The sequence below is a fragment of the Epinephelus moara genome, chromosome 2 (assembly GCF_006386435.1).
Source record: "Epinephelus moara isolate mb chromosome 2, YSFRI_EMoa_1.0, whole genome shotgun sequence".
Lineage (NCBI taxonomy): Eukaryota > Metazoa > Chordata > Actinopteri > Perciformes > Serranidae > Epinephelus > Epinephelus moara.
This window is the reverse complement of record NC_065507.1, coordinates 33471831-33497954: the sequence shown is the minus strand read 5'-3', so window position 1 is coordinate 33497954 and position 26124 is coordinate 33471831. Positions and strand designations below refer to the sequence as shown.

General features: G+C 41.3%; 1 protein-coding gene across 6 annotated transcripts in view; it reads right to left on the bottom strand.

Annotated features, from left to right (window-relative positions):
- Window positions 1-20103, bottom strand: part of actn4 (actinin, alpha 4) — a 70024-nt gene extending 49921 nt beyond the window's left edge. For all 6 annotated transcript variants that reach the window (XM_050033710.1, XM_050033691.1, XM_050033684.1 and 3 more), the window contains exon 1: window positions 19717-20103. In XM_050033710.1, coding sequence (XP_049889667.1) covers window positions 19717-19842 — 126 coding nt within the window. In that variant the 5' untranslated portion in view covers window positions 19843-20103. The remainder of the gene's footprint in view (window positions 1-19716) is intronic.
- Between the last annotated feature and the right edge of the window lie 6021 nt (window positions 20104-26124).

Sequence of the window (26124 nt, the reverse complement as noted above, 5' to 3'; positions counted from 1 at the left end):
ACATTTCAACAGCTATAAATCCTAATTCTTGGCATTCCTGCTAAAACAGGAGTTTGTGCTGCCCTTGTTGCTGCTGATCTCATACAAACCCTATGACGATAACCGAAATGTAAGCACACACCTTAGAGAGGAAGAGGGACAATAAACAGACTAAGAGACGGGACAAAAATATTTCCTATAACAACAAAAGCAAATATTAAATGAGTGAATCATGTGGCGCTTCAGAGACGAATAAAATGAAGGAGGGAAAACAGAGGGCTGTGTGTGAGTGAGTGAGAGAGAGAGAGAGAGAAAATGTGGCCAAACGGGAGTTTCAGGCCGGCCCAGTTGCCCGGCAGCAGACAGCATTGTCACGGTAACAGGCTCTTCCTGCCCCTCCTCCTTCTCTCCACCCGCCTCGCGCGCTTTTACCTTATAAGGCAACGCATTTAACTGCTTGTCACGGCGACAATGGTGATGTAAGAGGGCAGCAAGGTGCACCCCCCGCTGACACACACACATACACACCAAGAATGGACATGCATGGAAAGTTTTGAATTACATGAACCTACAGAAACACACACACACACACACACACACACATATTCAGGGTGACACTGCAGATCCTTTAAAGTTACCTGAGTGTCTCCATGTTCATTTTGTGTGTGTTTGAGTGTATGTGTGCTCTATAGTGCAGGAATGTGAAACACGACCCCCCTCTGCTTCCTCTGAAGCAGCAGAAACAGGAGCGATACAACAGATAAGAGGGACAGACGAGGAGAAAGATGGACGTATAGACACACAGGAAGTGACAGGGCAGGTTACGTATAGTAAAGAGGGAAAATAAGAGCGTAAAAGACAGAGAAAGTGACAAAGATAAGAGAGGCTGCTTTGCAACAACACCTCCCAACTTCTTGCCAATGTACAGGAGACTCGGGTCAAATACTGTGTGTCAACAAGTATGTGTGTCTAAGGGAGCGTATGCATGCCCTTAGGTGGCCTTGACTCCCACTTGGTGAATTCTAATACCCTGCTGTGTGCGCATTTCTGCAGTTTTTAGGAAATCTTTTTTTGCTGCATGGGGCTGAATTTAAAACTGATAATGAAGAGACAAGGCTGAATGCTGATCTGGAAATTCATTTTGAAGAGACATGAATTCCTGGTTCAGTTAAACCACCACAGACTTTCAAGATTTATCAGGAGATTGTCAGGCTGGTGGAATGCAAGTGGGTTATTTAAGTAGACAGGATGCAGCTTCTACTACAAAGGGGCGAAGTCCCTCCCCTTCCTGTGTCCCCCCTTGAGACCTTATTTGGGAAAAAATATGTACGTAAAATATGTACGGTAGTCAACGCTGATCCCGTTTGAATTGCGCCATATATTACACATTTAATGTCAATTTAAAGCTCAATTTAAAGTTATCACGTCAACTTTTCGGTGTGGAGTCTTTCTATTTATTTAACTCTCTTCAAAATTGTCTTTAAGTTACAAACATAATGTGTGTAATTTATGGCATGTTCCAAACAGGATTTAAATTATTTGTCTCTCACTGTTGACTGCCACACAATTTTCTTTGTTTTTTAACCAAATCTGGTCCCATGGTGGTCCATCAGAAGAGAAGGGGCTTCTCCTCTGTATTAACCCAAGCCATGTATTATGAACATGGACATGCAGATGAAACAAAAAATTGCAATCTGTAATAAATATATTAGAAATTATTGAATGGGATTTTTAGGATTTGGGGATGCTTTAACAAAAACCGGAAATAAATCAAGCATTGGGCATCCAGCAAAACATACCAGACACTGGAGGGTAAAATTAGATCTCAAAGTGCTTCATATGAGATAAGATCTTAAATCAGGATCATGTAAACTGTTTCCAGACTTTTTCAGGACTTCCTGGTGCTGCGAGTCATTAGCAGAGGAGCAAGGAGCTGAGAAGGTCCAGGCCTGGTACAAGGAGCGGCACATTGTTTGTTCCTCTGAGTTTCCGCTTGTTGATGACCCATACAACACACACACACACACACACACACGTCTAGCCAAAAACACCCCCCCTCAGTCCAGCTCTGTCACACATTCCAGAGCTCACCCTGCCCTTTATGGCTTCATGACTCACTGGCCCTACGCCTGTCTGACACATTCACACAGTCAAGCGCATGCCAAGGCAAATTGGCATGCAAATGGACATTAATCAGCCGCTGAGAGTGTCACATCAGACAGACAGGGAAGTTATGAGTGGTGGTCAGGGATTACCAGGCAGGCTTTTAATAGCACAACTGTGCTGCAAAAGAAGGAAACTGGTGTATTTGTGTTGTCGCACGCTAATTGTTGAGTCTATAAAATGTCAAACCATGAAAAATGCAGGTCACTTTTCCAGAGCCCAAGATGATATCTCAAGAGTGCTTGTTCTGTTTAACCAATCAGGCTGGACACGGTGATGACATTAGTTTTAAACAATCTCCTATTTTGCAGGGAGAAGTGTAATTAGTATTCAAATCATTTACTAAGTAAATTTACTAATACCACACTGCCAAACTACTCCACTACAAGTAAAAGTCCTGCATTCAAAACCAAAAAAGGTGTGTCCCCATGGTGGTTTTATTTTTATTTTGGCAGGTAGCAGCACTTTATCCTAGAGCATCATTAGCAAAAGAAGCTGTAGCACTCTGAAAAAAGGAGATGCGCTTTTTTGCAGCCTCACACGCTCTTCTCATGAGGAACAACTGAAAAAAAAGACTCTGGCACTCAGGAAAAAATGCTTGAAAAACTGTCATCTGAAAAGAAACTAAAGCCGTCAGACAAATGTAGGTTAGTATAAAGTACAATATTTATCTCTGATGAAGTGGAGAAGACGTTTAAAGATGAATAATATAAGGAATACTCAAGTAAAGTAGGCTACAAGTACCTTGAATTTGTGCTAAAGAACAGTGCTTGAGTAAATTTACTTAGTTACATTACACCACTGCTTAAGAGTAGGATTTACTTATCCTTTTAGTACCAACACAGACGTACAACCGGCAAAACCAAAAACATGGTGATGATGGTGAATCCAGGCACTGAACGTAAACACACATTTATACATCAACACACTCCTCACACACTGACCTAAAACCTTAAGTTGGTTTAATGCAGTGATCCCCGTGCCCCAGATAGACTCATGCAGAGCTCTTAACACACACACACACACACACACACACACACACACACACACACACACACACACACACACACACACACACACACACACACANNNNTTAACACACACACACACACACACACACACACACACACACACACACACACACACACACACACACACACACACACACACACACGGCACCCCTCTGAGCCCCTCCGGGTGCAGGGCTGGGTCATGGCTGCTACCACTGTGTACAGGTCGGGTCTGCGGGGGGATCACAGCTCCACATCATTGCAATCCCTTTAAAATGACTTTAATATCACAGTGCCCCCCCCTCCCTCCCTCCTCTGCTGTACATGGAGCAGTCCAGGATGTGTAGACAGTGAATCAGTGACCGTCTGATCCTCTCAACCACTTTCTGTCCATCTGTGTCCAAACAATGAACGACTTGACAAATAGAATTAGCCGCAGTTAAGAAAACCAGCCGCACCAAGTATAAAAACCATTTCCTCAACAGCAGATATAATCTATAACATATGACATATGGATAAAATCTTCTGTCACAGCAGTAGAACTAGACATAGCCTGTATTTTCTAGGTCTGGGTAGAAAAAGGATCAAATGCAGGTTTTGTTTGACCTCAAAGATATTGACTAGCTACTAATACCCAGCCCTACTTGCAGTAGGCAATATTAGGACTCATATTGGGATATTTTAAAAGAAATGTATAACAACTACTATATTTGACACAGTCCAACAGGATAAATGCTAGAAAATATTGAATGCATGAATCCTATGTCAAATTTTGATTTATTGTATGATTTAATGGCCTAAAATAAGTATGGTTATGTGTACACGAGGTGTAGTTAACACAAGTGGTGGCAGATATTGAAATACTAAACTTCCTTTTGCACATTCACACCTCAGTTGACTCAAAGCTCAGTCGTCTTCAGCTAGCTTCCTCCAATTTACAGACGTTTCTCTTCCAAGAACTGAGCGACTTCTGTGGAATCAACACAAGCCTCTCAGCTTTCAGTAAGGTTCAGATGAGTATTTAACAATCTACATCTCTGAACTCAAATGTTCAGCTGCAGCACACCTCTGGTTGGCAGCTGTATTCAGTTCTGTTACAGCTGCTGAGCAGATATAAATATTATCATCAATATGATTTAACTTTCATTGAGGAAATTCATATACAGAGTTTGGTCACGCAGAATACCACAGCAGCCATATTAGTACCAAAACGCTGCTTCAGGGCTGTTGCTAAGCAACCCAAGACTACAGCATCTTATTTTTAGAAGGTTTAAAATGCATCTCAGCACCTGGTGTCCCTACTATGAACCAGTCAAACTCTTGGGCTGCTAAATCTCCCCACTACTGCAAAAATCACTTTTATTCTCCAACCAGTCATCCATCAGAGTATTACTGCCTACCATTACCTCGCTGTCTTTCTCTCCATCCTCCTCCTGCTCTAAAATAGATTCCTCTCACTCCTGCCTGGATATAATGTGACAAAATAAAATATTTCTTTCAACCAAAGCAGACTTTTATTACAACAAAGCACAGCTGGAAATCAGCACTGCTGCAGTTGTCAGTATATGCATGAAGGCAAAAAATAACCCATCAATCCCAGGAAGGTGAGAGAGTGTTAGCACAGAAACTATCTCATACTGCGGTGACGAGCTAAGCAGGAAACACTGCAGCGCCATTCTCACGCTGCAGAGACAAGCCGTCATGTCTCCACAGCAGTGGTGTCAAAACCAGAGCGCTGAGCTCATACACACATGCCAAAGACAAAACTGTGTTGCTCTGTAGCGAGTGCAGGGTACCAGGGTCTGTGTTGACTCCACATGCACTCCCTACAGCGCTGTGAGTCAGAAGAGAGCCAACAGAGGAGTCTTTGTTAACCGAGGGAACGGTAGCTAAATAATCCCCTGCAGGCTAGCTTTGATTGGATCAGACAGGATAGTAGGCTCGTGGCCGATGGCAGTGAGGGCAGAGGACTTCCCTGACCCACATTAAGACTCGTAGCAGAGTAGAAACCTGCACGACTTCCCGCTACACAAATGTCAACTCTGACTTTTAAATACAATAACAGCTTAAGAGACTTAAAGAATGGAAAATGATCTACAGAAGATGGTTCACACACTAAATTGGCAAGTCAGTTACAAACACTTCCTCGACCAGGTGTGGTGTTCAAGGTCCAGTGTGTGATTCACGGGGATATATGGGCTGAAATGGAATATAATATGATATGTTTGTTTAATTTAGTATATACTAAAGTGCATTAATCACAACAGGCACATTATTCCTTGTGTTGCACTTTCATTGAGTATACAGTAGGGCTGTCTGCAGGCATTCTCTACTTTCTTGGCTAGCCATCTGGTCCATTAAGGGAGGGTGACACACACAAATGCATAGTGATCTGTCTGTCTCCCTGGCCTGACTCAGAGAGGCTTGCCCGACTGTTTGTATGTGCAGTGACTTTATATTTGAAACTGGGTCGGGGGTAGAAAACCGCAGAAACCACAGAGTCTTCCTTCCTCTTTCCTCCACTACTACGACTCCTGGGGGGATGCTGCAGTCACTCCTCGACACCGTCTCCTGAGTCTCACTCATCCTCTTTTCTTCTTCTCCGAGGTGAGATTTATTCGTTACCGCTGAGCCATTTATCAAAATAAACAGATCATTTCTCCATTCTGGGAGATGAATGTCTGAGGAACTCACACAACTGCCCATGGTATAGACTCTCCCATCAGTATGGTCTCCACACACACACTACCATTTCACCATGAAAGCCAATATTATCATCTCCTGAGAAGATTTTCAATTCTCCATGCTGTCACCAGTAAAGTCTGACGTAAAGTCACAACAACAGAGACAGACGAGGAAAGAGGAAAAGAATCCTCCTGCTTTCCATTTTCATTTCAAACCCTGAGGCCAACAGCGGCAGCAGTGTGTTTGGATCGTCTTTCTTTTCAGCTGCATAAACAGGCAGTGAACCTGCAGTAAGTGCTTATCATCCATCTGTCTCAAGCTCTCTGTTCGCCTGCATGGGAGTCTAAATGTAGACTTACAGTCACAGGCTGCATAATCCTAAAAAAATATTTTCTCTCCCATTTTTCTGCAGAATAATCAAGGATCATCAATCAGGATTCAAATTTGCTAATACAATATTTAAAGGGACACTTCCAAGTATTGGAAATATCGGCCGTAGAGATGTCTCTCTCCAATATAATGGAACTAGATGGCACTCGGCTTGTGGCCAAAAAATAAAATAAAATAAAATAAAATAGAAAATTCAAAAAAAAAGAAGGAAAAACTCAACAGTAATGTCTCTTTCAAGAAACCATGACTCAGTTAATCAAGATTATCCACAGACTTTGTTGTGAGCAGTTTCACGTAGGAACTATTTTCTTTCTACTGAATTACACCCCCCTACTGTATCATTGCACAGAAGAAGTTCTGCATCGACTCATGGACGAGAGGCTTGTTTTTGTGACAGTGCAAGGTGTAAACTTTAATGGCGTCATCCTCAACTGAGCTGTAACGTTAGCTAGTTCAGTGGTGCTAAGTGAGCTAGCAGTAGATGCACACTTCCTTCTGTGCAGTGATACAACTGGCAGGTGTAGTTTGGTAGAAAAAAAAACAGTTCCTACATGAAACTGCTCACAGCATGGTCTGTGGATTATCTTGAGTAACTGGGACATGATTTCTGGAAAGAGACATTGCTGTTGAGGTTTTTCAAATTTTTTTTTTTTTTTTTGGCACTTTGAGCACTCCGTTATATTGGGAAGAAGGCGGACATCTCTATGACTGATATCTCCAACACTCTGCAACTCACACCAATACAATATAGACTGACAAACAGCACAACAGGTAAGAGGACAAATATGTATTATTAATTTTGGGGTAATCTGTGCCTTAAGGTCCTAAAATATTTGTATGAGCTCAAACACCAGAGTTCTTCAGTTCTTTGTGTTGTAAACCTCTGAAAGCAGGAAAACTAGATGCTATTGTCCATCTCATGTGCCTCTCCGTAAAAGCTCTAGGCTTTTAGTCTCTAAGGGACGTCCTCTGACCTATGAAAGAAAAAAAAAACTGATTGATGTTATGAAGAAGCCCCAGCTCATCCTGGAGATGCCTGACCAGAAATATATCCCACAACACAGATAGAAGCCCCAGAGCTGAATGTTAAATCACACAGAAAAACAATTGCAACACCAATGGCCAGATACATAACGGCCAAGTCCTTTAAAAATAGCAGCACACACTACAGCTATCCTCTTTTGTCTGAACCTGTTGCCTTAACGACTGATAGAGAAATGCAAGGGAAGGAATAAATGTGGAGAGTCAGAGAGGGAGAGGGAGAGTGTTGCGTGGGATTATCTGGTGAGCAGAGCGTCCTCGCTATAAACGAGAGCAGAGGAACCTGAAGGCCAAGCACAATCAGTAAATATTTAATGCTGCTGTGATGTGCCCTGAAACCAGCACAGGCTCCATTCATACAACACTGAAGTGTTTCTGCTTCAGGTGCAAAATCCCTGAAGAAAACAATCCCAATTTTTAACTTCATACAAGCTTAAAATTGATTTTTATTTACATTTTGAAGATCAACAATTGTTTATCAGGATTTTTAATGTGCCATTTCAAATTAGAGATGTTACTCTGGCGTCCTGTAGCATCCATTAAGTGATGCATTTTAGGTTTCTTGTAGCTTTGATAGCATTAGCAGTGATAATGTATAGAAAATGTAAACATCACTGTGCACTTAGTCTACATGTTTTCAGTTAATCCACTATGGTAAATTTCATGAAAGGCAGTTCCAGTTTTAATAACTGTATGCACACAATGCATTGCATCTGCTGTATTCTTATGTGTCCCAGTAGGCCTCTACTCTTCACCTCCTCGCCCCTTCGCCCAGTGCCCCAGTTTGAAAGATGTTAAATAATACAACAGGAGCTCGCTGAGGAAATCAGAGACAGCCGCAGAGGAAACAAACACACACACACTTTGAATCATGGTCTGTTTGCCTCCTCTTCACCTGCGCTGTGTTTTAAAAACCACTGTGATAGATGGAAGCATTTGTCTCAACACCACAACAAACACTTAGCGGGGCCTACAGATCCCAGCAGCCTCATCAGGTGATTCCCCATCAGCGTGGAGCTCTTTCACTTTTATTGCTGCATGGGCAAATTTCCACAAGTTTTAAGAAACAGAGTTGTAAATCAACATGTGACAGTTAGGACTCTGTCCTGATCAAAAATATGTTCTGTTTCGAGCTGTAATAAAGTCTTCAGATAAAAGAATATTTCACCTACAAAATGACCATTTGGATATAAATTACTCACCGTGTGTTACATTGAATCTGTAAAGAAAACTTTGTTGTTCTTGCATGCCTCCACAGTGAACGGAGAATCCAAAAAAGGGGGAGCCTTCCTCATGAATTAAAGTAAACTGGGACAGCATTTAAAAACAGCAAAACTACATCAAAACATCTGTTTACAAACTCTCACACAACTCGTGCAGTATAATAACACATGCATTTTCACTACAGTATTACAATATAAATAACTTCTGGCTACGTATGAACTGCACTTGAGCAAATGCACACGTGCCACGACATGCTACTCAGCCATGCATGAGACTGTTTGTACTGACATGTTTAAATCTTATTGTTTTAGTGAAAATGCTTGTGTTTTGGAAGTACTGAGCATACAACTGAATAAATGAACCTTAAATTATACAGCACGAGTTAGAGTTGTGTGAGAGTTTGTAAACAGATGCTTTGATACAATTTTGCTGTTGTTAAATGTGAAGCTCAATGATTTCAACTGTTAAAGAATGCTTGCCTTTTTTGGATTCTCCGTTCACTGTGGAGGCATGCGAGAAAAACAGTTTTCTGGGTGAAGTATTCCCATTTAAAGGACTGAAACCATTCATCGATTATCAAAGTAGTTCGCGATAAAATTTCTTTCAATGCACTAATCGATTAATCTACCTATCGTTGCAGCTCTTTGTCCCACATCACTAATTTTACTCATGTCATGCAGGCCTACGAGGACAACTTCCCACAACGTGACAAGGGTCCGGTGAAGAAGAACAGAAGATAATCTGTTTAATGCTGGTCTAATTGTTTCAGAGGTCTCGAGCTGCAGCTATGCGACTGACTATTGGACTGTGAGGTAGACGAGTGTGGCATACAGCAGCTACAGTGCTAAAGCCCTGATCCAGCCAAACATCCCCTCCAGATGTCTGCTGTGTGTGTGTGTATGTGTGTGTGTGTGTGTGTGTGTGTGTGTGTGTGTGAGAGAGTGTGTGTGAGTGTGTGTTAGTGAGCATATGCCAGATGTAGCATGAGGCCTCACCATCACAGCTCACTCTTTGTTACCAAACTAGCACGGCCTGTTTGTTGTGCTCCCTCTCTCTTTTTTTTTTCTGTCTCCCTCTTACTCTCATACACCCTCCCCAGAGGGAGAATAACCTGTCTAGGTGTGGCCATGTATGCAGATATCCATTGAGCTTTATTCTACAGAACAACAATATTATTTGAGGACCATGGATCCTGACCTGCGCTGAGGAAACAGCCACAGAAATAAATCAGCTCTGCATTATTTAGATCGCTGCTAATTAACTCTTTAAATCTTTTAATCAGTCTGAAATTGTAATTGTAAACACATCTGAACCTCTGTGAGGAGTGCCAAAGAGCCACAGAGGTGTTACTTTCTCTGTTGACATTACATTTATTTGCTGTGATTAAACAGGTCATAAAAGAAGGGAAATACTTTGCCTTTGCAAGCCATGTAAAACAAGATGTGTTTAATTATCTCCCAGTAATTTCCAATGGGGTGTTGTAGCCTCTGTTGGTTTTGTTATGGCACTAATTAAAAAAGGAAAAAGTGTCTTTAATCATAATATGATCTTGATACACCTCATCACATTTGCTCACCCTGCACCCTTAATTTGCTATAAACTAGAGCAAAATAAATCAGCTGTGTCTCCATGCGTCACTCCCCACCTTTCTATTCATCTCAGATATGTGTCAGATCTGGACGTAATCCAGTCATGTGAGCTGGGATGTAATCTCCTGGTGAGTAGCGGTGGTGGTGTGGGTGGGGTGGTCTGTCCCACTCTGACAGATGTTGCTGCACGGCGACAACAGCCTCCAGAGGACGACAACCTCAGACCATGTGAACAATACATACTGATTACATACACACGGGCTACAGATGTCAGCATCACAAGGTTTGTTCCACACTGAAATATAGACCATTTAAAGGTTCAGTGTGTATGATTTAGGGGAATATTTGGGCAGAAATCGAATATAATTTTATGTGTATGTTTTTTTAGTGTATAATCACCTGAAAATAAGAGTTGTGTTTTTTGTTAACTTCTAATGAGCCATTTAGATCTACACATGTAGCAGGTCTTCATTCACAGAGTCTGCCATGTTGCATGGCCATGTTTCTACAGTAGCCTAGAATGGACAAACCCAGCACTGACTCTAGATAGGGCCATTCTCGTTTTCAGGTCAGCTACCGTACTTAACACCTGCTCTTAAAAGACAACAAAAACACAAACTAGATTTAAAAAAGTATCATCTAACATTGAAACAGAAGAGGCGAAGATATCCTGAAAGCCTTTCAGTCCCTGGTATTGCTCAAACTCCAAAATTATTGGACCCTACATTTCCCATAATGCAACTAATATCATCTTTTTGTTTCCTCCAGAGCCACAGAACAACTGTTTTCAGACTGAGTCACACTCCTTGTGACTGGTAAACTGACTCTAACGTATAAAATCAGTAAAGCTCCCCTTTAATGTTTGTTTTAAGAGATTTACTTTATGTCTGTGTTGTGATAAAAAAACATTTCCTCTTCACGATCTGGCAATGTAAAATCTGTTGAATTAAATGCGGTTTGAAAGAAAAGAGCTCTCACTTTGGTCAAGAGTGACACCTAAACAGCACATATTAACTCTACCACCAACACTCACATACACCATAAAAAGGACACTGAAATAAAATGTGCTAAAGACACAGACAATGCATATCTATCTATAGCATCTAGTGGATGAAACAACGCCTTAGCCGCCTTTAACTGTTGCAAGCAGTTTGAAATAGCAACAGTGAGAACATGGGTTTTGCTTCTGGTTCTTTTTTTCTGATCAAATTTTTATTGAATCTGAACTCTCTCCCTCTCTCTCAGGTGCAGGATGACAGCAGAGCTCTGAAGTGGTGTTTCCAAAAATACATAGCCCTGCAGAGCGCTGTGGTTCAGAATAGAGAAGCTGCAGCCTCACAGACACATCTATGAACGTTATCTGCACTCTGCAGCCTCGTAGAGAGGTAACACCGTGACACAGTGAGGATGCACATTCTGCAATAGAAATGCATATTTTTTTATAATCTTTTAGCCCCTTACTGTCATAAATTAGTTTGAATATGGCGACGAAAACAATTAAATACGATTGAGATTAGCTGGCAAAGGACTGTACAGGACTGCCTTTCTCTGAAAATAACCTGCAGTCGTCTGATTTGGAAACTGCAGCAGTAAATGTACTATGAAGTTCTTTGTTTGAGCATTATAAGTGCGGCCAAATTACACACCTACAATCGGTGGGGGTGTGAGTTGAGGTTACTGTAATCCTTCCATTTAAACTCTACTGATGGCTGTTTAAGAGGAAGTTGCTAAAAGCAAAGCTGAAGTGCAGCTTTTTACATATTCTATTGTTTTCAATATGTTCCTCAGTTGATTTCCCTTTGTGTTAAGGGGAACTTAGATGTCAAATAATAACTTTAAAAAACATCTGTATACAAACTCAAACACACACCAGTGCATGCAAACATGCAGCTGCAGCTGTGCAGTAGGTGAGGTCATGAGAGGAGCCTATGTTTGTTTAACTGCACGGTGTTTACCAGCAGCCTCAGGCAGACAAACCCACAGCTATGTAACTCTGAAAAACTAGAGGGGGGAAACCTCACATTCAAACTGCAGTCAACCCCCTCGCCCCTCCCCAAGACCCAGAACATAATGGTGGCCCCACCCTTCAACCCCACCTAAACACACATCCTTTTCTTCTGCTGCTTTCCTACAAACAACACCCCTCAAACACACAGTCTGCATGAGAACACACACATTGACACAGTTTCTCTGCTGAAACATACAAATGTCATCAGCTCTAAACTTGTGACACGCGTCTGCTCCAGTGCCGATCCTGCATCACTAACAGAGCCACAACAATTCCTATTTTCTTTCTAGGAACTATAACAGACAGCATATACAAACATATTTGGAATTTTCTTCAAAGTTGCTGGAAACTTAGCTTGAAATAATAAAACTACATATATGATATGAAAGATGAGCATTCATATCTGCAGCATTAAAAATCATCCAATGAAAACATTTTGTTGCCACAGAATTAACTGCCATATCCATCAAATAACAAGTAACAAAACAAAAATGCAGCAGTGTTTCACATCTGATCAGCTGTAGCTGGCAGACATTTTGCATTTTGCTTGATAAATGACTTAAATGATTAACTGATGATCATTATGTTATCATTTGACGTATCAACTAATGGTTTCAGCACCTCTGTCTTCAGTACTCAGCGTGAAATGTCATGCAGATCAAAAATACAGGGGTCGGAAATACTGGCTAAACCGCTACCAACTATTTTTTTTACACATTGGCAAATGGATTGCAAAAAAGTGAGTATATTGCTTTCAATCTGTTAGATGAGGATACACTTGGAGGACATGAGAAGAGGGGGAGTCTGAGCCTCCAGCTAAAACCATCAACATACTGGCAGCCAACCAAGAGGAAATTCTTAGTCCCCATTGTTGCCAATTTCAATTCATCAGTGGGAAATGCCATTTACTAATCCTCATAATTATGCACAATAGCCAAGAAGTAAGCTTGTGAACATGGCCGTGATTAGTGAGAGAGCTAAGGTTATGTCAGCCGTACACTGAGCCCACTGCGTATATGACATTTGGATGCACCAAAGCCCTCCTCTCTGCCCCAAATGGCAACGCCTTCCTCACACACAAAGAGTGGGAGAGAAACAGACCGTAAAGAAATCTCTTTGAAAGAGAAACACATTAGGCTCCACCACCTCAACACACAGGCCTACAGCAGACCAATGTCAATACCAGCCCTGGGCTACACGGAGCACTACCATCTCTCAACTGATCGGACCATGTGTTTAAGTTTGCTGCCTGTTGTGCTGGACTACTCTGCTGTGCACTTTGAACTAGAAACAAAGCAAATGGTTCCAAAGTACAATCAATCACTGGGTGGTGGTGTCTGAAAACATTCCTGCAAACAAATATTTGGAGCAACGATTGGCGCCACGACTTCCGCCACATCGCTGGAAACTCTTAGTTCCCCCCTGCGAGCACCCGCTGCCCCAGAGGAGGATTCTCCCTCTTGTCTCCACCGCACAGACCACATCTGCAATCCTGCAAAACCCCAACTCTTTTTTCCCCCTGTCGGGCAAAAAAACAGGACACCCCGCCCCCACTTTAGTAAAAAGCCCCCTCCCACTGGCCTAGCAGGCTATAATGGGCCACCAAAGGAATGTTTCCCCCTGCATGCTCTCTCACCGCCGCCAATGGCAGAACAGAGAGAAAGACAGAGGGGGAAACAGAGAGGGGTTACATTCTTCTCTGCTCTGTCCTCTCGCTGGCTGTCTGCTTGACTGACTGCTTCGTTGTTTAGGTCCACAAGCTGATTCTGGATCTCGGTCAGCTGAGGCAGAGGGCTTTCCCACAGCTGACCTGGAATCAGCTGGCAGTGAGGGAATGACCAAATGCTGTACTTCCATGATCTTACATCACATCAGTTTGAGTAATTAAAAAAAAGTCACAATTAACTGATTCCAGCTTCTTTATATGAATATTTTGTGGGTTCTTTACTTCTCTATGACAGTTAACTGAATATCTTTGGGTTGTGAACAAAACAAGACATTTGAAACTGAAAAGAAAACTAATCATTAGTTGCAGCCCTAGTCGGAAGAAGGTTATATGCAGCAGTGTCTCCATTTTAATCTTATCCTTGTCAAGCTGAAAGTGTTTCTGAAAACACAACTGGATCATAACAAATGTTTTTTTTTCATTATCATTTAAAGAGCTGATTATTTTTACATTTACTTGGTTGTTTACTCTATAAAAATATAAAAGAACCTCATTGTCAGAAAGCATTAAAACAATATATTTCCTGGTGTCTGAGCTTCATATGTTATTACACAATGCATACATATCAGTGCGTTACAAGGATTAAACTGACTAACAGTTCACCTGAGGCGAGAAAAAACAGAAATCATCATATATACAGATAAACAATCAAGGTGCAGACCTCACTGATATCTGCTCCACAGCCCTAAATGATAACAGCTTTGATTCCTCTTGTAGCTGCCACACCCTAGTCAGGTTGGTCCTGCTACTCCGAATCAGCCAATCACACGCACACAACACACAGACAACCAATTAAAGCGTCTGCTCCTTTAATTCTCTACAAACAGAGCTTTGTCTATTGTTGTTTGGTGAGCAGGCTATTTAGTCCACCATTTTCAGCTCCCTTCATTCTTTTAAATGTTGTTTTGGAACAGGAAGGCAGACAGGGAGAAAAAAAAAAGTGGCCTGGCAGCTTATCATGCAGCTAGATCTTAGCCAGAGTACAGACGACGGCAGGACGCATTGTTTGGTCCTGACAAAATGTCACTCACAGCTCGTCCCGAGCCAACCCGGGCCATCTGAACCGGCTCTGCCTGCCTGCCAACCAGTCACACAGAAAGCATGTGAAAGTGGGCGGAAAAAGAACAAACTAACATTGTGTCCAGCTGCCCACCTTGGCAGTAATGGAAAATAAATCTGTGTGTGTGTGTGTGTGTGTGTGTGTGTGTGTGTGTGTGTGTGTGTGTGTTGCAAGTCTGGGCACTGGTGGGGTGTGTCAGGGGAGGCTGGCTACAAATGCTGCTGACTCTGATGTTGGAGGACACACATATACTGGCGAAGCTGGAATAACTAGAAAAAAGGATTTTATGTGTGAAAGAAACAAATGTGCCTAATTTAGCACAAGGATGCATTGCTCAACAAAGCGTCTGACAAGTCGTGTAAAAGAACAGAAAGGTATATTGAATGATCTGGTCTGCTTCTCCCCATCTCTCCATCAGTCACAGCTGTTAACTGTAAAGTCCATCTCACAGTTCAGCTCCAAATCACGTCTGTGCACACAGACAGGCAGACAGAATAGGAAAATGAAGACAGATAAGCATCAGAGTCATTGACCACAACTGATCTGCCACTGTGACACAGCTGATTTATGAGAGCTATACACTCCTGACACAAGCTGAGAGACGGAATAAAAACATTAAAACTCTGACGTGAATCCAGGAGTAAATTTCTCTTTGTTTTGACAGCACATGGGTCATTCACTCAGTTGCATGAATGACATTTTAAACATCTATAGTTTTAATATTCTTGGTGAATCAACTGAACACGACTGCAACAGTGGGAAACGTGCTAATTAATTCTGATTTCAAAAGTACACCACCTTAACAAATAAGAACAATCAATCAGCAGTGATCCCGACTGCTCCAGGCCTTTTGGCTTGTGTACTTTGCTGTTTTCCTTGTTAGCTCATCCACCCACATCGCTGTACTTTCGCCCTGCCTTACGACATGAGAAATATGTGCAGCCTAACTGTCGCTGAGAAGCTGGATTTGCATGCACCGCCTGCCACACTGTCGAAGGTTACAATAAAAACTCCGGTGGTGTCACTGCATACTTTGACATGTTTCAGCATGTGGTGGATCCAAGAACTGTGAGAAAGACTTAATAACATGTTTGTCAGGCGAGGAGCTTCGCCTGTAACAAACTGCAGTTCACTGGACTCAGTCCATGTACTCTGGGGTGTTGAGAAATGTTGCTCAATGTACTGAATGGACAACTGGAAACACACTGCAAGGACAAACCTCTGCTTCTGCCAAGGAAACAAAGACTCACACTGTACAACTCTGAAATATCCACATCACAAGAGACTCCCAAAAAGTTGATCCTTTGCACAGTGAATCTGTGATCTGCAGGGCAGGGAAACTTTAAGTTATATTCAAACAGTGCAAATTAAGGAGTAGTGTGTAGGATGTCATCTATTGGCAGAGAAGGTATATTATGTTCATAACTTGGTTTAATTAGTTTATAATCACCTGAAAATAAGAACTGATCTATCGTTGATTTTGAATGAGCTGTTAAAATCTACAAAAGGGGGCAGGTCCTCGTCTACGAAGGACAAATGACCATTTTTGCTTCAGCCACTGTAGTTCTCCTATACATTTTGGCAGACAGGAGAAGTGTCAGTTTTGCAAACTAAACACTAGATGCCACTTAATCCTCCACACTGGACCTTTAGGTTAAAGCCTAACTGCTGCCAAATGTATCCTTTTAAGCAACGTCTGAACAGATCGGCTATCGTCTGACAATGATAAAGCCTCTGGTTGCGATGGCTGAAAGAAAAAAAGGCTAAATCGTCTTCAGACAATAGCCAATAGGTTCTAATACTGCATTTTGTCCAACATGTTCCACCTGTTTTGCTCTCCACACAAATGTTTTACCTGTAGGCGACTAAAGCCTGCTCAAACATGATTTGTTACAACAACTAGTCCTACAAATGGAAACCAGGACGTTACTGATACCAAAATCTTGTAGTATTCATTACAGCTCCTTCATACATTCACAGATCAATCTGTTTTATTCGATTTAAAGCATCAAGATTTTCAATTTTTTACTGATTGAGCATAAGAGAGATGAGGTATAGCATCTAGCATTTTTTACACAAGCAGATGAAGTCCTAGTCTTAGTGGTGCTCTCGATGTGCGAACTACTAATACACCTCCAGTGTTCTGGTTTCAATTGTGAGCTGTGTCCTGTTGTTACATGTCATCTGGTTGTTTCCTGACCTAGGCTTTCCGGTCTCTGTTGCTCTACCATTGACACCAAATAAAGGCAAGAATACCAAAAAATCCTAAGCAGTGCCGTCTTGTTCCCCTCTTGTATTACTCAACATGGTAAATATGAAGAATCAGCATGATGGAATAGTCTGCATCCAACAAATCGCTCCTGGTTTTGACCTTATGGATTTGCTTCTCGCACACTACAAGGACAAATCCATTCCCACACTCATTAGATCCACTTCTCTCTTGATATTCCTGCGGGAGGCATTTGCTCACTTTGCGCAATAAGTGGCACAGTGAGCGTGAATACACCGCAGGAATTTGCCCTTGGTTGCCCCGCCTCAACGGGGCCAGCACAGCTCAAGCTTGGCATGGGGACATGTCCCCGGCCTGAGCTGTTCCCAATCAACCAACACCTATCAGCCTCCACTGATGAGTGCAGATTCAGGAATGGACCTCAGCCCAGGGTTGCACAACAAGCCTCATTCTGTTAATGATTGGCAGGTTAGATTTTCCTTTTGAAGAAACTTTGACCCGTGTGATCTCTACACAAACATGCAGAGAGTCCTCACAGTCATCTACCCACCCACCGTGAGTTAACAGTGAAGGACTGGACCCGCCAGGTTTGATGGTAATCAACTGCAGGAATGTCTGATGTTGACGGCTAAAATGCTGAGTAGCCTAATAAAAATGCACGATTCAATGCTCGGCATGCTGTCACACCACTAGAAACTATGCCAGTCATCTGGCTAGTAAGTGAATAAGATAGGGTGCGTAACCTGGTTAGCACTACACACACACATATACACACACACACACCCACTCAATCATTCCACACTGTTAAGCAATGGTTCTTCAAATTATCCTTCATTATACTGCCTCTCCACTCCCTTATGAGAAAGGTTTAGTGCTGTATTATGTGTCACTTCATCATCAGGATCACATATGCATCATCCAATTTCCATTTTGCAATATATCAGGACTTGAACAGGTCTGTTTTTTGAGATATAGCCATTCAGCATAGCGAGGGGAATGCTGCATAAAAAAACAAGGTCATGTTAGTCTGGTGAATGTCAGTGGACGGCTTTTATTGCCATCCAGGGGGAAAGTCGCCAAAGTATTGCAAGAAACATTAGCATAGATTGTAGCTCAGTGGTATGTATTAAAAAAAACATCTCAAAGAGGAGTAATAAGAGAGTTGATGAAGATGGGGGAGGGAGAGTAGAGTAGGTACTGCTTGTTTTAGACAAACACCATGCTGTGTAAATGTTGATTAGTTAGAAGGATGAAGAGAACTGTCACTCTGATGATTGGTTCAGTATACGTCCAAAGAATAGCAAAATGCAGAGCCCAATATACCATATTGTACCAGGCGGTTTAATGCTACTTGGTGTCTGAGCATTTATGCAGAATATTACTGGAGCTAAAATCTGCAGCACAGCAAGTGGGCGTTTAGTTCTGTGCAGTGAAATGAGTGTGGCTGCAGAAACTTGTACGTCCCAGGGCTGTGGGAAGAATATGAGACTAGCAATGTGAAATTGGCACAACAGATGCAACAATGGTCTGTGTGCACAACGGGTGTGCTCAACGTAGCATTGCTTCTGACAGCTGTCTTTAGCTTTAAACCCCTGGGTTTTCTCCTTACCCGACCTGTCAGACAAGCATCTCCTGATTTACAAATTAATGAGGGGCACTGTATTAGACTACACTCTACACTCACACTGCTTTAATCTACACTGGGCATTGGTGTAACCCTCTATATTTATTTTTTATATATATATACATATACATATACATATCTGTGCATTGTAGAATTGTGCCCTTGTACTTTTGGATTTACTGTTTTAAAATCTTCAATGTAAATCCTCAACTACTCTTTAAAAAAAGCACTGTCATCAGTAGGCCATATGTTAAAGAAATAACCTGCCAGTTCAATCTTGCAAACAAAAACTCCTTTCAGTTTCCGAAAATGATGAAATTTCGGACATGCTAATCCACAGCTTCATCTCTATATCGGCCTTGAGCAGCACCGTATCGGTCAGCTCTTCCAGCAGTGAGCAGCAGCTGAAACTCGCCTCGCCTCAGTCAGTCTTATCGGCCTCCAAGCAGCCAGCCATGCAGGCAGACAAGTGGGACAGGACGCCTTGATAAAACCCTTAAGAAATCACTGTTTGACTTTCTATTTTAAGCCTCAAATGTCTGCACAATCACAGTTCTGACTCTTTCAACAACGTGGCGCTCTGTTTCCCCTCAGAAAGGGGCAAAAGTGCAGGGGTGAAAAAAGAAAAGATCACATTTTGAAGAGTGAAATCAGCCAACTAATGTTAGACAGGCTCTGCACACACTGACAGAGGGAATTAGGAGAAGAAATCAGCGTGTACTCAGAGGGAAATGACACGACATTGAGGAGACGAGCTAAGAGGAGAGGCTAGGAGAAGAGCCAGGCTAGAAGGAGAAAATGGTTGATATAAAGTGGGGCATGGAGGGCTGCGGAGGGTTTATAGAGCAAAACCGAGGCCCGTGCTCGGTTCTCTGACCTCCACTCCCCATCCCATCCCTCCCCTGCCATTTTCTTTCTGCCCGCCGCCGCCTCCTCTCAGCCCGGCTTGACTCGGCCGAGTTGGGCCCGACTCTTCGGTTCCCTTACCTTCCTCTGCTGTTTCTCCCAGGCCGGGTCCAGCAGCAGGTCCCGGTCCCAGTCATTCTCTTGCTCCATGTAGGTCTGGACCCCTCCGGCCGAGGGTTGATTATTGGCAGCGTGATAATCTACCATGTCAGCAAAAGAAACCTGAGTGCGCCACAGAGACAGTCAGGAGGGAAAAAAAATAAAAAAAAACAAAAATGGAAGAAAAGCAACGACGGCCCAAATCAGAGAGGTGGGACGGGGAGGGATACACAACCCAGGAAAGTGTCCTTCTCTCGCAGCTTTCAGTCGTGAGTGTGTTTTTTAATGGGATGAATATCCAGCGTGTGCAGGCAGAAAATCCCCGCTGCTGCTGTGAGAAGAAAAGCTTTCCCTCTGAACTGAGAGGCTGCTGGGAGGAACCGGCCGCTCCTACAGGCTGCAGCGGCACCGACAAGCTGCACGCGCTGCCGAGCGACACTTCCGGTGCCACCTTTTAAAGTAAATCCATGTGCCTCGTGTACCTATTAAAGCTTTATTTACAGGGTCAAGGATTTTATTGGTCACATAATCAATATCTCTCTAAACTGTGCAGTGAAATGCTTTGTTGTCTCCTCTATTACTGTGCTTAAATTATAGATAGCCTATCAAATACACTGGAGCAATACAATATACAGGCCTATGATATACAACAGAGAAAACACATACAGCAGAGAAAATAAGTGCAAAAAGTTATGTGCTAAATTAATTATTATGTAATGATTATATATAGGCTATAAATATAAAATTTCCCACACCTCTAACGACTTCCATAAAGACCTCTAAATACATTTTTTGTTTATTTCACCGAGTGTTGCCCTCAACGCATTTTTCATCCTAAACAAAATTGTTATATTTTCTGCTATTCACTATTTTTGTTTTGTTTTGATTTGGTTTTTAAACTTTATTAATAAGTTTCTCAGTAAATACACACTCAAGCATTTAAGCACACACACCCCACCCTCCCCCGGAATCCAAGAAGTGGAAAAAATTATAAAATTGAATTATTTCAAAATTATTATTTATAAATGAATTCATAAATAATAATATAAAAAATATAACAACAAACACATGATTAAAGGTTAACAATGTGTAAACAAAGCGACTTGGATTATTGTTACAATTCAAACCACTCATTAGCTTACCTAGTTGGTGACAAAAGTATAAACACATATAAACATGCATACATATGTACACACAGGTAGGTATATGTAGCGTACACACATACAAAGGTATGTACATTACTCTTCACCTTTGTAATATACAAAAATAACATTGAAAACCAAAAATATTATTTAATCAAATATTTAATAGTTCTTCATATCCATCTCTCACATTGACAGTAATGCATTAAACTTTTATTATCAATTTACAAAAGAAGTGCGAAAGTCAGTTTGGGAGCTCTTGTGCAGTTTTGCTGCTCTGTAAATCCTCCCTGGACTTTATGAGCTTTTATTTTGAAGGGCACCTCGCCTACGTTGCAGTGTCAGTCCGTGCATCTGTATGAATTGACACACCTGTCTCCAGTAGCTTCAGCTCATGAATATTCATACGATATTTGAACATGAGCTTCTGAAAAATGACACATTATAAATCTCAAAAATTGAAATTGAAAACTTACAACAATAAAACACACTAAGTTTACAGTTTGCAGTGCTGCAGTAAGATTTCAGTACTGATTTAAGATTATATTCTATAGGCATTCTGATATCTGCCTTAAAGGGCCACACTGTACCAGCGAGTTTTTCTAAATCCCTTAAACTTTACATCACATCTAACCATTTTGCAAACCATGCTGCTGTGTTTTGCAAATTTAGATTTATTTTCCATTTGGTGCTGTGCAATAAGAAAATGGATTGAACTGCATTAAAGTTACATTATCTTCATGTGGTAATTTGCTGGAGGATCTCTCGTCATCCTGGAAAGACCACGCTGAATCTGTCTGCAAAAAATAAAAATAAAAATGTGTTTGTTATGTTGCCTAAGGTCTTTTGAGGTGAGTAGAAAAATTCTTGTCTTGCTTTTTACTTCTGTGATTATGAGTGTTCTAAAGTATTGTAATACCACAGGGTACACGTGTTTGTCTGCCACATTAAAGTCAAAACTGCTCCACCAAATAAAAATCTGCTCAAAGATTTTAGGTCAGCCCCTGGAAAAACTATGATGAATCAGTCTGCCATGATAACATATTAAGGCTGATCAACAACACTGTATGTGTCCCCAGTCATGTCCTGAACAGTGAACACAGTGAATAAGTGATGGCATCATATCAGAGATACAGGGCCCAGTGTTTTAATAATGTTAGACTGAAACTTTATTTTGTGCACCAGTCTGTACTCAAACTATTCTGGATCTTAATACCAGAACAAATGCACATCTTGTCTTACATGTTTGTCTTTGTTGATGTTGCAAATGGAGCTGCTGTGAGGCAAGAAACATTACAGAGTTGATCTCACAATAAAGTTTCATCACAACTAGTGGTTCAGAGGGGTCGTGACCTCTGTGAGCGTCACCAGATGATGTGGGGCCAGAAGGTGCTCTTTCATTTAGATTTATTGTCCTTACTATTTTCAACTTTCTAACTGTAAAATATCACATGGCATCTAGTTTCTCATGTGCCTCTGATAATGAAAAGAAAAGGAAAATCAATCTTTAGCAGTTGATTCACATCCAGCCTGTGAACCATCAAGAGAACCACTGACCCAGAGGAATGACACCCATAAAACAAAGAAGCCTGAGCTGTGGTATCATCCATTACTTTGAGGCTCGGGCTGGTTTGGAGGGTGACGGTCCCGCCCGCAGGAGCCACCTACAGAAGTAGGTCATGCTCAAGCTGTCCTGGTCGATTAGCGTCTCCGTGCTTGTAGCAGCATATAGACTGTAACAACACCATCAAAGAGTACAGAAGCATTTAAGTTCTTTGGCACCATGCTTCAGCTGTCATGTTGTCCTGTGATGTGTGCAGCTCTGCTACAAACAGCTCTGTGATGGGTCAGTCTGAGTCTGGGCTCAGTAGCAGGAAGGAGCTAATTATGATTAGGGCTGTTTTTATTTGTATTTTTCTAAGAGGGACTAAACAAAAAAGAGTTGAGTCTCAAATGCAACACGTTCTCACCATGGATGTATTAAGGGACCTGGACACAGCACTGGAAGCAGGGCCCTTGTTCATCCCTGTGAAAGTTGCTCAGTGGCGCATGATGCCAAAAGAGTTCTACTTCTCTGGTGTAAAATATCCCAGATCTTCCGCTTCACCATGCCCATAGAGCAGATGCACTAGAGAGCTCCACCAGCAGAGTGGCTAACTTACGTCAGGTAAGTGCCTAACTTTTGGTTTAGCCCTCCGCTAACTTCAATGTGGAGAAAAAGATTTAATCATGCGGCCTCTCTAGACTTTCAAAATGTTATCGGACCAAATGGATCAAGTCCTAATTGTGAAAAGAGTCATTTCAAAAAATATGTCCACTGATTTACAGTGGACTCTCTTTTCCAATGTAAGTCAATAGAAAAAAGTCTTTTTGGGCCCCATGGCATCAAGTGATGGACGCAGAAGTTGTAGTTACACAGTTTGGCCACTATGTCAAATTGCCTTTAATGTCAGGCACACTTCCTGGAGGTCTGATTCTCACCAGCCCATTGTCATTCCCAGGTTTTCAAACATCAATGTCACACTCCTTGGCATCTCATAGCAACTGCAGCTGTGGCACACTGCTGAAACACTTTGCATCATGTGGTTAATGCTGTGGAACAGTCACGGTAAGGTTTAGGCAACAAAACCACTTCATTAGGTTTAGAAAAATGTTTTGGCTTAAATTAAGTACATTTGTAACGTAAATGTAATGTCACATAAATACGTAATGTGATTGATGTCAGTGACTGTACGTTAACTGCATAATGTTATGTTAAAACAACACTGACTTTGTTTAACACAGGACACACACTGTGACCACTGGATCAAAGTCCAGTTTTGTTTGACCGACACAGTGTCAAAACTGCTGTTTCTTGAACTGCCACTTGAGGCTGCCTCCAAGAACCAGTGGTCATTCCCCATAGACCTCCATGTTAAATGCCCAACTTTACAACCGAAATAAAGCTCGAAGCTTTAAAATGGCAGTCCACAAACCAGTGGGTGATGTCACAGTAGCTACGTTAATTATTTTACAGCAACAAACACTTTTTTTTAATTTAATCATACAAAGAGCGGCAACAGTATCTACCATTAAAATAAAATAAATGTATGTTTATTTCTTTAAAAAGTGTTTTTAAAAAGAGAGGATCCACCCAAATTAAAAACAGCATATAAATATATTTTCACTTGCTTCTATAATAAATATAGTTTTGGTTTGATTTGAAAATCTGTGAGTTTTTGGAAATGATTTTCTTTCAAACGACTCTTGACTGAAGAAGTAGATCCTCTATAAACACTGCACAGTGAATTCTGTTGATTTTCTAGTAAAGTATGATATAATAAAGTATAATATTTGATTTTCAGTTTCAAAGCTGTGAAACTGAATTCCAGTCTCCTCCAGTGGTCTGAGGTGGTGGCAGATATTTCAGAGACAGATATCTGAAACAAATACTATGTGCATGGAGAGATAACAGTGGAGGTGAGTGAGATGTTTGTTTCTTTGCTTTTTTTGTTCAGGCTGTGTAGATTTTACTCTTTGTGAAAGTAGTTAGAGTTCTCATTTGTTTTTGTTATTGCTGGGAACTGACCCTTTGGGTTATATTTGTTTAATGCTTTCCTAAAAAACAGCCACTGGTTGCAGTTCATAATATTTTGAATATACAGCGACCATGGCTTTTATTTCCATATAAGTAAGTTCCTGTGGGATCAAACAAAAGAGGGAGAGAGTGAGAGAACGAGAAATGAAAAGTGTTAGAGAGAAAAAGTTTAGTAAACATATACACATTTCAACAAAGCACACTGAGAGTAGAGAGAGACAGAGACAGGAAGAGAGACAAGAAAGAGAGAGCTTGGGTGTGGCTGATGTATGACTGTCACATGCCATCCTAAAAGTCACTTTGAACCAACACAACAGCAATGCAACAGGATATTGGACTCACACACACACACACACACACACACACACACACACTGCCTCTGGTATGTGTAACGCTGTTCTCACTTTAAAGAATGATGCTGGAGGACGGATATTTACACATACCAGACATCAGCAAAGAACAGAGGGTCATTTCTCAAAATATCCCCTGTGGTTGGGGTCATTACAGAGATGGACTCTGTAGAAAAGCTACAGAGAAGTTCTCTGTGACCAGACTAGTAGAGGAATAATCAGTGTGCATTTTCAACCACGGCCTTAAACTAAACAGACAGAAAAACCAAGGAAACATAAACATTTAGAAGAACATAAAATGTTTGTGATATCAATTTAAAGAGAAACAATTTAATGTCTGACTGAAATCCTGCAAAGCAGAAACATTATGTTAAAGGTCCCATATTATGCTCATTTTCAGGTTCGTACTTGTATCTGGGGTTTCTGGAAGAACACGTTTACGTGCTTAATGTTAAAAAAAAAAGCATAACTTCTCTCTTACTGTCTGTCTGAATATACCTGTGTTAGCACTGTGTCTGAAACACTCCGTTTTAGCGTTAAGTCAACCTCCTGAAAAAGCCTGGTCTGCTATGATTGGTTAGTGTTTGCGGGTCTTCCACATCTGCACGCTTGGCATCTTTGCACCATCATTACAGCCAGGGAATAACTGTAACGGCACTGTAGTGGCAGTTTCTACCTTTACAGAGTATAGTTGCGACTTCACAACTTCATGCGAGTCACAGTTTCTAAATATGGATGGTGTATATTTCTCTGTGGATTAAAGGTTTTGATACTTTCACAGTATTAATATGGCACCTATACCTGCTTTATAATAAAAAAAGATAAGGACATATGACTTTTTAGAATATGTGCCCTTTAAAACCTATTTCCATTCCCTGTAATAGAAACTCAAATTTTAATTAGCCTTAAATTGAACAAATAAGGGCCAGCTTTGTGTCCTGGGCTAAAGCACAATAAAATGACAAACTACTTTACTGTGTATAAGATAGTATTATAAGACATGGTAAAGTGTATGAATAGGCTGTGCTAACAGCTCAAAATATTTGAGTTTACTCCATATCTTAATGCTGAACTTGCTCTCACGAGGCTGGCTCCTCAGTGTGGCGGAAAGAAAAGCTGGAGCACTGAATTTTAAGTTTGGCTGGTTTGGTGGGCTGAAGACATCCCAGCCAAACTTCACCTGACTCCTGCAATGATTAAAAGAGAAAAAGAGAATTGCAAAATTATCAAAGCTTATTGGCTATATGTTTTCACACAATTTGTTTATAAGGATTTTGTTATTTTGCAGTGAAAATAAGCAAATCGATGTCCATTGCTTACT